The following is a 14536-nucleotide window of genomic DNA, read 5'->3' on the forward strand; positions in this document are numbered from 1 at the left end:
TATACAGCCACCACTAGAGGGAGCTCACTACATACAGGTTATACAGTCACCACTAGAGGGAGCTCACTACATACAGATTATACAGTCACCACTAGAGGGAGCTCACTACATACAGATTATACATCCACCACTAGAGGGAGCTCACTACATACAGATTATACAATCACCACTAGAGGGAGCTCACTACATACAGATTATACAGCCACCACTAGAGGGAGCTCACTACATACAGATTATACAGTCACCACTAGAGGGAGATCACTACATACAGATTATACAGCCACCACTAGAGGGAGCTCACTACATACAGATTATACAGCCACCACTAGGGGGAGCTCACTACATACAGATTATACAGCCACCACTAGAGGGAGCTCACTACATACAGATTATACAGCCACCACTAGGGGGAGCTCTGTTCATGGGGATGTATGTAGCTCTCCATTACATCAATTCTGGGGTGTTCGCCCCCTTGTGACAGCGGGAAGTTCACATTTTCATCTTCCTCTGAGTGGTTTGGGGGTGTTCAGGTTCTGGGGCCCCTCTCCGTCTGGTTCCTGTGATGCTGACGTTCCCGCTGAAGTCTTTCTCATCTCCAGCATCGCCTTCTTTTTTACCAGTGCCTCATTACAGCTTTGAGCGGTGACTCCACCTGAGATCCATTGCCTGTTGGACTCTTAGGTAAAATGTCCACAAGTTTGTTGATCGCGCCGCCTTCTGAGTGCAAAAGTTCCAATCCCAGACCCTCTTTTCTCCAATGCTCAGGCTGTTTTCGCTCGCGTCCACCCGCCCCCTGGAGGGAAGTATTAGTACAAGTAGTGACGTTCCACCAGGGATTTATCGCAATCAGCAGGTTTTATTCTACTTACAAAAAGGTCTAAAATCTCAGTCATAAAAACAAGTCTTTTTCATCACAGATCCCCCCGACCCGGGTTTCGCCCGTCCAGCTTCATCAGGTGCAGTACTTATCGAGCCACAACCCCTTTTGAGGGCCGCCCACTAATATACATATTTCTCCTTTTAGATGTTCACGTAGTACAATAACTGACAACAGGTTTCAAGGCCTTATCCGGCCCGAAACAAACTGATACAAAATAACATAAATGAGCAGAGCATACAATACAGCACAATCCCTCCCTCCATCCTCATTCATAAATACGGGATTGTCGACCCCCGAATCACATGATCCCCTTGAGCCAATGACGGCCCACCACAACAGCTTCAGTCCTAGTCGAGCATCCAAGGACAGCAGTAACAATACTACAAGGAAGGAATTCCACGGTCCTGCGTGGATCCACCACGGTGGCGGCACCTCCCCTGGCTCCCGCTTTACTCTACTAGACACGGTTTTAGATCGAACTCCACATTGAGCCCTGCTGGTTTTTATATCCAACTGACCTCCTTCCGATTTATACTGGCGACCGGATCCCCTCCCCACCAGTTCCTCTCAACCTTTTCCCGACCACTGAACCTCCAGCCCGCCGGATTCTTACCGTGCGCCAGCTTGAAGTGCGGTGGAACACTGTGGTCCTCCTTACCTTTCCTAATGTTCCCTATGTGCTCCTGCAGGGGGGTCTGCCCACATACTGGAGCCCACAAGGGCACCCCAGCACGTAGACTGCCCCCATGGTCTCGCCTGACATCTCTCCTCTAATCTTGTATGTCTGCCCTCCGCTTGACTGAATTTCCTGCTGGTTTCTGCAGAAGCCGCACCAAGTGAACTGGTCCTTACTGGTTTCTTACTTTTCGCCAAGCAGCTATGAACCATTGCATCCGGCAGGTCTGGTGTCTTTTGTACAGTCCCCTGGGACGTTCAGGAATAATCTGCCCCAACACTGGGTCTGTAGGATAAACCAGTTCTTCTGCAAGGAGTTCCTCCGTGGTCCCATCTGTTGTATTGGGTAAGGAAGGAAAACCTGAAATCAAGCATCTTGTTCTCTCTCTGTCCGTCTTTTCTTTACACTTCCTAATCCCCCATCCCCTTCCTCCACTTCTTTCCTGATCTTATTTAAACCCCTTCTGAATTACCCCACTCTGTTCCCTGTAATCCTCAATGTCGGTCAGGTATAAACTGTCCCTCGGGGATGTCCTCTTTCCAGGGGGCATGGGGGCGGCTCCGCACGTCAATGTACCCTTCACAAAAGACTTGGTTTTATGACTGAGATTTTAGACCTTTTTGTAAGTAGAATAAAACCTGCTGATTGCGATAAATCCCTGGTGGAACGTCACTACTGTACTAATACTTCCCTCCAGGGGGCGGGTGGACGGGAGCGAAAACAGCCTGAGGATTGGAGAAAAGAGGGTCCGGGATTGGGAACGTTTGCACTCAGAAGGCGTTGCGATCAACAAACTTGTGGACATTTTAACTGTGAAGCGTCCTATACTCACGTCGCTTGGTGGATCTGCAGCGCCGATAAGTACACCAAAATTGGAGATTGGACTCTTAGTTAAGACAAATTTCACCTCTTATGCCAGAGGTTCAGGCTGCAGCCCCCATTCTTTACACTGCAGCTGGTCTTGTTCTGAGTGGCTGCTCTGTATAAGCACCAGCTCTGCATGGCCTCCAGGATTTATAGTAATTGTGTACCACTCCGATCATTCCCAGTAAGGGGAAATGGCTACTGGTCATAGAACCACCCCACCCCCGATATAGAACTACAAGCCCCAGCACAAAGTGATTTCCTTTTATTTATTTATTTTTTCCTAATGATTTTACGGTTGTCAGGTGTCAGTCTGTGGAGTGTCCTGCAGGTGTCGCTGTCTCCACACTTGTGTACATTGAGCTCTGCTGACCCCTGCAGGAGGAACCAGGTACTGACTATTCACCATGATTGGCACACGATAATCACAGTCTGATCCTCCGCATACGGATCAGGAGCGATGACTTCCTTCATAACCAGCGGCGTTCCCCCGTCTGACTGTTGAAGAGATATTCACGACCAGAAACTGTGGAAAGTCACAAACACATTACATGGAGACAGTTATAACAGGGTGACGTGTAAGAGGAGGGGTAGACGTGTAAGTAGAGGGGGTGACATGTAAGCAGAGGGGTGACAGGTGGGGTGATGTGTAAGAGGAGGGGTAGACGTGTAAGTAGAGGGGGTGACGGGCAGGTGACATGTAAGTAGAGGGGGTGACGGGCGGGTGACATGTAAGCAGAGGGGTGACAGGAAGGGGTGATGTGTAAGAGGGGGGGTGACATATAAGCAGAGGGGGTGATGGGCGGGTGACAGGTGGGGTGATGTGTAAGAGGAGGGGTGACAGGCGGGGTGATGTGTAAGAGGAGGGGTAGACGTGTAAGTAGAGGGGGTGATGGGCGGGTGACATGTAAGTAGAGGGGGTGACGGGCGGGTGACATGTAAGCAGAGGGGTGACAGGCGGGGTGATGTGTAAGCAGAGGGGTGACAGGCGGGGTGATGTGTAAGCAGAGGGGTGACAGGCGGGGTGATGTGTAAGCAGAGGGGTGACAGGCGGGTGACATGTAAGCAGAGGGGTGACAGGTGGGGTGATGTGTAAGAGGAGGGGTAGACGTGTAAGTAGAGGGGGTGACGGGCAGGTGACATGTAAGCAGAGGGGGTGATGGGCGGGTGACATGTAAGCAGAGGGGGTGATGGGCGGGTGACATGTAAGCAGAGGGGGTGACATGTAAGCAGAGAAGGTGACAGGTGGGGTGATGTGTAAGAGGGGGGGTAGACGTGTAAGTAGAGGGGGTGACGGGCGGGTGACATGTAAGCAGAGGGGGTGATGGGCGGGTGACATGTAAGCAGCGGGGTGACAGGCGGGGTGATGTGTAAGCAGAGGGGTGACAGGCGGGGTGATGTGTAAGAGGGGGGGTGACATGTAAGCAGAGGGGGTGATGGGCGGGTGACAGGTGGGGTGATGTGTAAGAGGAGGGGTAGACGTGTAAGTAGAGGGGGTGACGGGCAGGTGACATGTAAGCAGAGGGGGTGATGGGCGGGTGACATGTAAGCAGAGGGGGTGACAGGCGGGGTGACATGTAAGTAGAGGGGGTGACGGGCGGGTGACATGTAAGCAGAGGGGTGACAGGCGGGGTGATGTGTAAGCAGAGGGGTGACAGGCGGGGTGATGTGTAAGAGGGGGGGTAGACATGTAAGCAGAGGGAGTGACGGGCGGGTGACATGTAAGCAGAGGGGGTGATGGGCGGTTGACATGTAAGCAGCGGGGTGACAGGCGGGGTGATGTGTAAGAGGGGGGGTAGACATGTAAGCAGAGGGAGTGACGGGCGGGTGACATGTAAGCAGAGGGGGTGATGGGCGGGTGACATGTAAGTAGAGGGGTGACATGTAAGCAGAGGGGGTGACGGGCGGGTGACATGTAAGCAGAGGGGTGACAGGCGGGGTGATGTGTAAGCAGAGGGGTGACAGGCGGGGTGATGTGTAAGAGGAGGGGTAGACATGTAAGCAGAGGGGGTGATGGGCGGGTGACATGTAAGCAGCGGGGTGATGTGTAAGTGGAGGGGGTGACAGGTGAGGGTAGATGGTGGAGGCTTGTAAGCCGAGGGGGTGACGGGCAGGTGGGGGCATCACCCTGGCAGACACCTACCTGGGTCTTGTGCTCGGCCATCAAACTGCTGCAGGAAGAGAAGAAGAGAAGAGGTGTCATGGATGGTGCGTTATATCAGGATGACCCCCCCCTTCATGGTCACAGGATTATTATTACTCTCCCTGGGCAGTAACGATCCCCCCATATCATGGACACCTAACCCCCCATTATTCCCCAGCCGTCTACATGGTGTTCGTAGACCCATAGGAAGGTGACAGCGGGGCCCATAGTGGCCCTCAGCACTTGCATACCAGGCTCAGGGGGCTGACTGGGGCCACGTCCTTCTTCTCCTTGGCGGGGGGCGGCTGTTTGGGGGGTTCCATGACCGCTTCTTTATTTGATACAGAGCTGCAAACAGGAAATGCCATAAACATGAGAGGTAGTCACAGTCCCGCCCCTTTACTGACACCCGTCAGAACGCTGCCCAGGACATGTCTCTCTTTGTTGTCAGAGGCACATGAAGAAGGGATCGGGGAGGGGACGTCTCTGGTCACTTACCTGTCCGGCAGGAGGGGCTGCGTTAACTCCTTACTGCCTTGTGCACAGAGCGGAAATCTGAGGAAAGAATAATTTCATGAGTGATGTCACTGCTGTAAAGTATCTGAGTGACATCACCACTGTTATATGTGACGTGTGTGGAGATCGCTGATGTCACCACTGTTATATGTGACGTGTGTGGAGATCGCTGATGTCGCCACTGTTACATGTGACGTGTGTGGAGATCGCTGATGTCGCCACTGTTATATGTGACGTGTGTGGAGATCGCTGATGTCACCACTGTTATATGTGACGTGTGTGGAGATCGCTGATGTCACCACTGTTATATGTGACGTGTGTGTGGAGATCAGTGATGTCGCCACTGTTATATGTGACGTGTGTGGAGATCGCTGATGTCGCCACTGTTATATGTGACGTGTGTGGAGATCAGTGATGTCGCCACTGTTATATGTGACGTGTGTGGAGATCGCTGATGTCGCCACTGTTATATGTGACGTGTGTGGAGATCGCTGATGTCGCCACTGTTATATGTGACGTGTGTGGAGATCGCTGATGTCACCACTGTTATATGTGACGTGTGTGTGGAGATCAGTGATGTCGCCACTGTTATATGTGACGTGTGTGGAGATCGCTGATGTCACCACTGTTATATGTGACGTGTGTGGAGATCAGTGATGTCGCCACTGTTATATGTGACGTGTGTGGAGATCGCTGATGTCGCCACTGTTATATGTGACGTGTGTGGAGATCGCTGATGTCGCCACTGTTACATGTGACGTGTGTGGAGATCGCTGATGTCACCACTGTTATATGTGACGTGTGTGGAGATCGCTGATGTCACCACTGTTATATGTGACGTGTGTGGAGATCAGTGATGTCGCCACTGTTATATGTGACGTGTGTGGAGATCGCTGATGTCGCCACTGTTATATGTGACGTGTGTGGAGATCGCTGATGTCGCCACTGTTATATGTGACGTGTGTGGAGATCGCTGATGTCACCACTGTTATATGTGACGTGTGTGGAGATCGCTGATGTCACCACTGTTATATGTGACGTGTGTGGAGATCGCTGATGTCACCACTGTTATATGTGACGTGTGTGGAGATCGCTGATGTCACCACTGTTATATGTGACGTGTGTGGAGATCGCTGATGTCACCACTGTTATATCTGACGTGTGTGGAGATCGCTGATGTCACCACTGTTATATGTGACGTGTGTGGAGATCGCTGATGTCACCACTGTTATATGTGACGTGTGTGGAGATCGCTGATGTCACCACTGTTATATGTGACGTGTGTGGAGATCGCTGATGTCACCACTGTTATATGTGACGTGTGTGGAGATCGCTGATGTCACCACTGTTATATGTGACGTGTGTGGAGATCACTGATGTCACCACTGTTACATGTGACGTGTGTGGAGATCGCTGATGTCACCACTGTTATATGTGACGTGTGTGGAGATCACTGATGTCACCACTGTTATATGTGACGTGTGTGGAGATCACTGATGTCACCACTGTTATATGTGACGTGTGTGGAGATCGCTGATGTCACCACTGTTATATGTGACGTGTGTGGAGATCACTGATGTCACCACTGTTATATGTGACGTGTGTGGAGATCGCTGATGTCACCACTGTTATATGTGACGTGTGTGGAGATCGCTGATGTCGCCACTGTTATATGTGACGTGTGTGGAGATCGCTGATGTCGCCACTGTTACATGTGACGTGTGTGGAGATCGCTGATGTCACCACTGTTACATGTGACGTGTGTGGAGATCGCTGATGTCACCACTGTTACATGTGACGTGTGTGGAGATCGCTGATGTCACCACTGTTATATGTGACGTGTGTGGAGATCGCTGATGTCGCCACTGTTATATGTGACGTGTGTGGAGATCGCTGATGTCACCACTGTTATATGTGACGTGTGTGGAGATCGCTGATGTCGCCACTGTTATATGTGACGTGTGTGGAGATCGCTGATGTCACCACTGTTATATGTGACGTGTGTGTGGAGATCAGTGATGTCGCCACTGTTATATGTGACGTGTGTGGAGATCGCTGATGTCGCCACTGTTATATGTGACGTGTGTGGAGATCGCTGATGTCGCCACTGTTATATGTGACGTGTGTGGAGATCGCTGATGTCGCCACTGTTATATGTGACGTGTGTGGAGATCGCTGATGTCACCACTGTTATATGTGACGTGTGTGGAGATCGCTGATGTCACCACTGTTATATGTGACGTGTGTGGAGATCGCTGATGTCACCACTGTTATATGTGACGTGTGTGGAGATCGCTGATGTCACCACTGTTATATGTGACGAGTGTGGAGATCGCTGAAGTCACCACTGTTATATGTGACGTGTGTGGAGATCGCTGATGTCACCACTGTTATATGTGACGTGTGTGGAGATCGCTGATGTCACCACTGTTATATGTGACGTGTGTGGAGATCGCTGATGTCACCACTGTTATATGTGACGTGTGTGGAGATCGCTGATGTCACCACTGTTATATGTGACGTGTGTGGAGATCGCTGATGTCACCACTGTTATATGTGACGTGTGTGGAGATCGCTGATGTCACCACTGTTATATGTGACGTGTGTGGAGATCGCTGATGTCACCACTGTTATATGTGACGTGTGTGGAGATCGCTGATGTCACCACTGTTATATGTGACGTGTGTGGAGATCGCTGATGTCGCCACTGTTATATGTGACGTGTGTGGAGATCGCTGATGTCACCACTGTTATATGTGACGTGTGTGGAGATCGCTGATGTCACCACTGTTATATGTGACGTGTGTGGAGATCGCTGATGTCGCCACTGTTACATGTGACGTGTGTGGAGATCGCTGATGTCACCACTGTTATATGTGACGTGTGTGGAGATCGCTGATGTCACCACTGTTATATGTGACGTGTGTGGAGATCGCTGATGTCGCCACTGTTACATGTGACGTGTGTGGAGATCGCTGATGTCGCCACTGTTACATGTGACGTGTGTGGAGATCGCTGATGTCACCACTGTTACATGTGACGTGTGTGGAGATCGCTGATGTCACCACTGTTACATGTGACGTGTGTGGAGATCGCTGATGTCACCACTGTTATATGTGACGTGTGTGGAGATCGCTGATGTCACCACTGTTATATGTGACGTGTGTGGAGATCGCTGATGTCACCACTGTTATATGTGACGTGTGTGGAGATCGCTGATGTCACCACTGTTATATGTGACGTGTGTGGAGATCGCTGATGTCACCTCCTAGCACCCAGAGCCCGTCCTGCACGCTCCAGCTCTCAATGCCCCTGTTGCGACACAATCCTGGACGGTGTTACCACGTCTCCCGGTGCGAGGAGCTGCTCTCGGGCCCCTGTAGCCGCCCTGCGTATCCAGACTCTTCCCAGGTACAGGATCCCGGGTGATCTACGCTTAGAGGTTATCCATCAGATCCCGAGTCCAACCAGATTCCTCGGGGGCAGCACAGATTTTTACGTAGTAGTTTCATTGTCATTTATTGCGTTTGTATAATATATGTTTTCTTTTTTTTTTTTAGGACAATATCAGACTCTTGGAAGACCTGTCCACCATGCTTTACCTGCACATCCTGGTGGTCTGTGACTTCGTGCTGGTTACCCCCATGGGTTCCCGGGTTGGTGCCCATTACCTCCATATTAGTACGGTCACTGTGGCTTCCTATTATTTGTCACATCCCCAGACTTCGCTTTTCTCCAGCTTTGGTCACTTTACCATTAGAGGCCGTCAGCGTCTCTGTTTCCAGTCCCCTCGCTGTGCAGGTTACTGGTTGCCAGTAGCAGGCGTCCTCGCGTCCTCACACTCCGTGTTCGCTCCGTCCATCATCTTCCGTCCAGTCTATTGAATTATTCGGAGCAGATTCTTCTTCTTGGTTTATTTGTGTTTTTAATCCACATTTTATATGAAGCTTCCAGTTCAGCGCGGGGCTTTTTGTGTCTCTGCGATGTCTCCGGATCACAAGCGCAGCAGCCGCTCATCCTCCGGCCGGGAGGGTGGCATCACTTGTGGGGTGCCTGGAGTAGCAGAGGACTATGGGCAAGGGGCACCAGGGAGCGCCCCTCTGTTACATGGGGAGATGAGTGATGTCACTGCTGTCTGATATGATGACATGGAGATGAGTGATGTCACCGCTGTTATATATGATTACATGGAGATGAGTGATGTCACTGCTGTGTTATATATGATTACATGGAGATGAGTGATGTCACTGCTGTTATATATGATTACATGGAGATGAGTGATGTCACTGCTGTGTTATGTGATGTCACTGCTGTTATATGATGATGACATGGAGATGAGTGATGTCACTGCTGCTATATGTGATTACATGGAGATGAGTGATGTCACTGCTGCTATATGTGATTACATGGAGATGAGTGATGTCACTGCTGTGTTATATGATGATGTCACCGCTGTTATATATGATTACATGGAGATGAGTGATGTCACTGCTGTGTTATATATGATTACATGGAGATGAGTGATGTCACTGCTGTCTGATATGATGACATGGAGATGAGTGATGTCACTGCTGTGTTATATATGATTACATGGAGATGAGTGATGTCACTGCTGTTATATATGATTACATGGAGATGAGTGATGTCACTGCTGTGTTATGTGATGTCACTGCTGTCTGATATGATGACATGGAGATGAGTGATGTCACTGCTGTGTTATATATGATTACATGGAGATGAGTGATGTCACTGCTGTGTTATATATGATTACATGGAGATGAGTGATGTCACTGCTGTGTTATATGTGATTACATGGAGATGAGTGATGTCACTGCTGTTATATATGATTACATGGAGATGAGTGATGTCACTGCTGTGTTATGTGATGTCACTGCTGTTATATATGATGACATGGAGATGAGTGATGTCACTGCTGTGTTATATGATGATGACATGGAGATGAGTGATGTCACTGCTGCTATATGTGATTACATGGAGATGAGTGATGTCACTGCTGCTATATGTGATTACATGGAGATGAGTGATGTCACTGCTGTGTTATATGATGATGTCACCACTGTTATATATGATTACATGGAGATGAGTGATGTCACTGCTGTGTTATATGATGATGTCACCGCTGTTATATATGATTACATGGAGATGAGTGATGTCACTGCTGTGTTCTATATGATGACATGGAGATGAGTGATGTCACTGCTGTGTTATATTATGATGTCACCGCTGTTATATATGATGACATGGAGATGAGTGATGTCACTGCTGTGTTATATGATGATGTCACCGCTGCTATATGTGATGACATGGAGATGAGTGATGTCACTGCTGTGTTATATATGATTACATGGAGATGAGTGATGTCACTGCTGTGTTATATGATGATGTCACCGCTGTTATATATGATTACATGGAGATGAGTGATGTCACTGCTGTGTTATATATGATTACATGGAGATGAGTGATGTCACTGCTGCTATATATGATTACATGGAGATGAGTGATGTCACTGCTGTGTTATGTGATGTCACTGCTGTTATATGATGATGACATGGAGATGAGTGATGTCACTGCTGCTATATGTGATTACATGGAGATGAGTGATGTCACTGCTGTGTTATATGATGATGACATGGAGATGAGTGATGTCACTGCTGCTATATGTGATTACATGGAGATGAGTGATGTCACTGCTGCTATATGTGATTACATGGAGATGAGTGATGTCACTGCTGTGTTATATGATGATGTCACCGCTGTTATATATGATTACATGGAGATGAGTGATGTCACTGCTGTGTTCTATATGATGACATGGAGATGAGTGATGTCACTGCTGTGTTATATGATGATGTCACCGCTGTTATATATGATGACATGGAGATGAGTGATGTCACTGCTGTGTTATATGATGATGTCACCGCTGCTATATGTGATTACATGGAGATGAGTGATGTCACTGCTGTGTTATATATGATTACATGGAGATGAGTGATGTCACTGCTGTGTTATATGATGATGTCACCGCTGTTATATATGATGACATGGAGATGAGTGATGTCACTGCTGTGTTATATATGATTACATGGAGATGAGTGATGTCACTGCTGTGTTATATGATGATGTCACCGCTGCTATATGTGATGACATGGAGATGAGTGATGTCACTGCTGTGTTATATGATGATGTCACCGCTGTTATATATGATGACATGGAGATGAGTGATGTCACTGCTGTGTTATGTGATGATGTCACCGCTGCTATATGTGATGACATGGAGATGAGTGATGTCACTGCTGTGTTATATGATGATGTCACCGCTGCTATATGTGATGACATGGAGATGAGTGATGTCACTGCTGTGTTATATGATGATGTCACCGCTGTTATATATGATGACATGGAGATGAGTGATGTCACTGCTGTGTTATGTGATGATGTCACCGCTGCTATATGTGATGACATGGAGATGAGTGATGTCACTGCTGTCTGATATGATGAGGTCACCGCTGTTCTATATGATGACATGGAGATGAGTGATGTCACTGCTGTGTTATATGATGATGTCACCGCTGCTATATGTGATGACATGGAGATGAGTGATGTCACTGCTGTGTTATGTGATGATGTCACCGCTGTTATATATGATGACATGGAGATGAGTGATGTCACTGCTGTCTGATATGATGATGTCACTGCTGTGTTATATATGATGACATGGAGATGAGTGATGTCACTGCTGTCTGATATGATGATGTCACTGCTGTGTTATATATGATGACATGGAGATGAGTGATGTCACTGCTGTGTTATGTGATGATGTCACCGCTGCTATATGTGATGACATGTAGATGAGTGATTTCACTGCTGTGTTATGTGATGATGTCACTGCCGTTATATGTGATGACATGGAGATGATGAGTGATGTCACTGCTGTCTGATATGATGATGTCACTGCTGCTATATGTGATGACATGGAGATGAGTGATGTCACTGCTGTGTTATGTGATGATGTCACCGCTGTTATATATGATGACATGGAGATGAGTGATGTCACTGCTGTCTGATATGATGATGTCACTGCTGTGTTATATATGATGACATGGAGATGAGTGATGTCACTGCTGTGTTATGTGATGATGTCACCGCTGCTATATGTGATGACATGTAGATGAGTGATGTCACTGCTGTGTTATGTGATGATGTCACTGCCGTTATATGTGATGACATGGAGATGATGAGTGATGTCACTGCTGTCTGATATGATGATGTCACTGCTGCTATATGTGATGACATGGAGATGAGTGATGTCACTGCTGTGTTATGTGATGATGTCACCGCTGCTATATGTGATGACATGGAGATGAGTGATGTCACTGCTGTGTTATGTGATGATGTCACCGCTGTTATATGTGATTACATGGAGATGAGTGATGTCACTGCTGTGTTATGTGATGATGTCACCGCTGTTATATGTGATTACATGGAGATGAGTGATGTCACTGCTGTGTTATATATGATTACATGGAGATGAGTGATGTCACTGCTGTGTTATATGATGATGTCACCGCTGTTATATATGATGACATGGAGATGAGTGATGTCACTGCTGTGTTATATGATGATGTCACCGCTGCTATATGTGATGACATGGAGATGAGTGATGTCACTGCTGTGTTATATGATGATGTCACCGCTGTTATATATGATGACATGGAGATGAGTGATGTCACTGCTGTGTTATGTGATGATGTCACCGCTGCTATATGTGATGACATGGAGATGAGTGATGTCACTGCTGTGTTATATGATGATGTCACCGCTGTTATATATGATGACATGGAGATGAGTGATGTCACTGCTGTCTGATATGATGATGTCACCGCTGTTCTATATGATGACATGGAGATGAGTGATGTCACTGCTGTGTTATATGATGATGTCACCGCTGTTATATATGATGACATGGAGATGAGTGATGTCACTGCTGTCTGATATGATGATGTCACCGCTGTTCTATATGATGACATGGAGATGAGTGATGTCACTGCTGTGTTATATGATGATGTCACCGCTGCTATATGTGATGACATGGAGATGAGTGATGTCACTGCTGTCTGATATGATGATGTCACTGCTGTGTTATATATGATGACATGGAGATGAGTGATGTCACTGCTGTGTTATGTGATGATGTCACCGCTGCTATATGTGATGACATGTAGATGAGTGATGTCACTGCTGTGTTATGTGATGATGTCACTGCCGTTATATGTGATGACATGGAGATGATGAGTGATGTCACTGCTGTCTGATATGATGATGTCACTGCTGCTATATGTGATGACATGGAGATGAGTGATGTCACTGCTGTGTTATGTGATGATGTCACCGCTGTTATATATGATGACATGGAGATGAGTGATGTCACTGCTGTGTTATGTGATGATGTCACCGCTGCTATATGTGATGACATGGAGATGAGTGATGTCACTGCTGTGTTATGTGATGATGTCACCGCTGTTATATGTGATTACATGGAGATGAGTGATGTCACTGCTGTGTTATATATGATTACATGGAGATGAGTGATGTCACTGCTGTGTTATATGATGATGTCACCGCTGTTATATATGATGACATGGAGATGAGTGATGTCACTGCTGTGTTATGTGATGATGTCACCGCTGCTATATGTGATGACATGGAGATGAGTGATGTCACTGCTGTGTTATATATGATGACATGGAGATGAGTGATGTCACTGCTGTCTGATATGATGATGTCACCGCTGTTCTATATGATGACATGGAGATGAGTGATGTCACTGCTGTGTTATATGATGATGTCACCGCTGCTATATGTGATGACATGGAGATGAGTGATGTCACTGCTGTGTTATATATGATGACATGGAGATGAGTGATGTCACTGCTGTGTTATGTGATGATGTCACCGCTGCTATATGTGATGACATGGAGATGAGTGATGTCACTGCTGTGTTATATATGATGACATGGAGATGAGTGATGTCACTGCTGTCTGATATGATGATGTCACCGCTGTTCTATATGATGACATGGAGATGAGTGATGTCACTGCTGTGTTATGTGATGATGTCACCGCTGCTATATGTGATGACATGGAGACGAGTGATGTCACTGCTGTGTTATGTGATGATGTCACCGCTGCTATATGTGATGACATGGAGACGAGTGATGTCACTGCTGTGTTATGTGATGATGTCACCGCTGCTATATGTGACAGAACGCTCACCTTTTGCAGAGCGCCCATGTCAGCAGCGCCAGGGCAGACAGCAGGAGGACCCCGGTGACTGTCAGGACGACCATGAACCAGACGTCCGGCTGCCAGTACGTCAGCGTCTGATTGACGATTCGCGTCTGCTTTTCTGGGGTCTGGAAGCAAGAGGATAAAACAT

General features: G+C 47.6%; 1 protein-coding gene across 1 annotated transcript in view; it reads right to left on the bottom strand.

Moving 5' to 3' along the window:
• Positions 1–2670: 2670 nt before the first annotated feature.
• Positions 2671–14536, bottom strand: part of CDHR4 (cadherin related family member 4) — a 37385-nt gene continuing 25519 nt past the window's right edge. Inside the window, exons 15-19 of the mRNA XM_040408333.1 lie at positions 14374–14513; positions 5062–5118; positions 4815–4911; positions 4564–4591; positions 2671–2946 (exon numbers count right to left, since the gene is read on the bottom strand). Coding sequence (XP_040264267.1) covers positions 2891–2946; positions 4564–4591; positions 4815–4911; positions 5062–5118; positions 14374–14513 — 378 coding nt within the window. The 3' untranslated portion in view covers positions 2671–2890. The remainder of the gene's footprint in view (positions 2947–4563; positions 4592–4814; positions 4912–5061; positions 5119–14373; positions 14514–14536) is intronic.

The sequence above is a fragment of the Bufo bufo genome, chromosome 9, assembly GCF_905171765.1.
Source record: "Bufo bufo chromosome 9, aBufBuf1.1, whole genome shotgun sequence".
In the NCBI taxonomy this organism is placed as follows: Eukaryota; Metazoa; Chordata; class Amphibia; order Anura; family Bufonidae; genus Bufo; species Bufo bufo.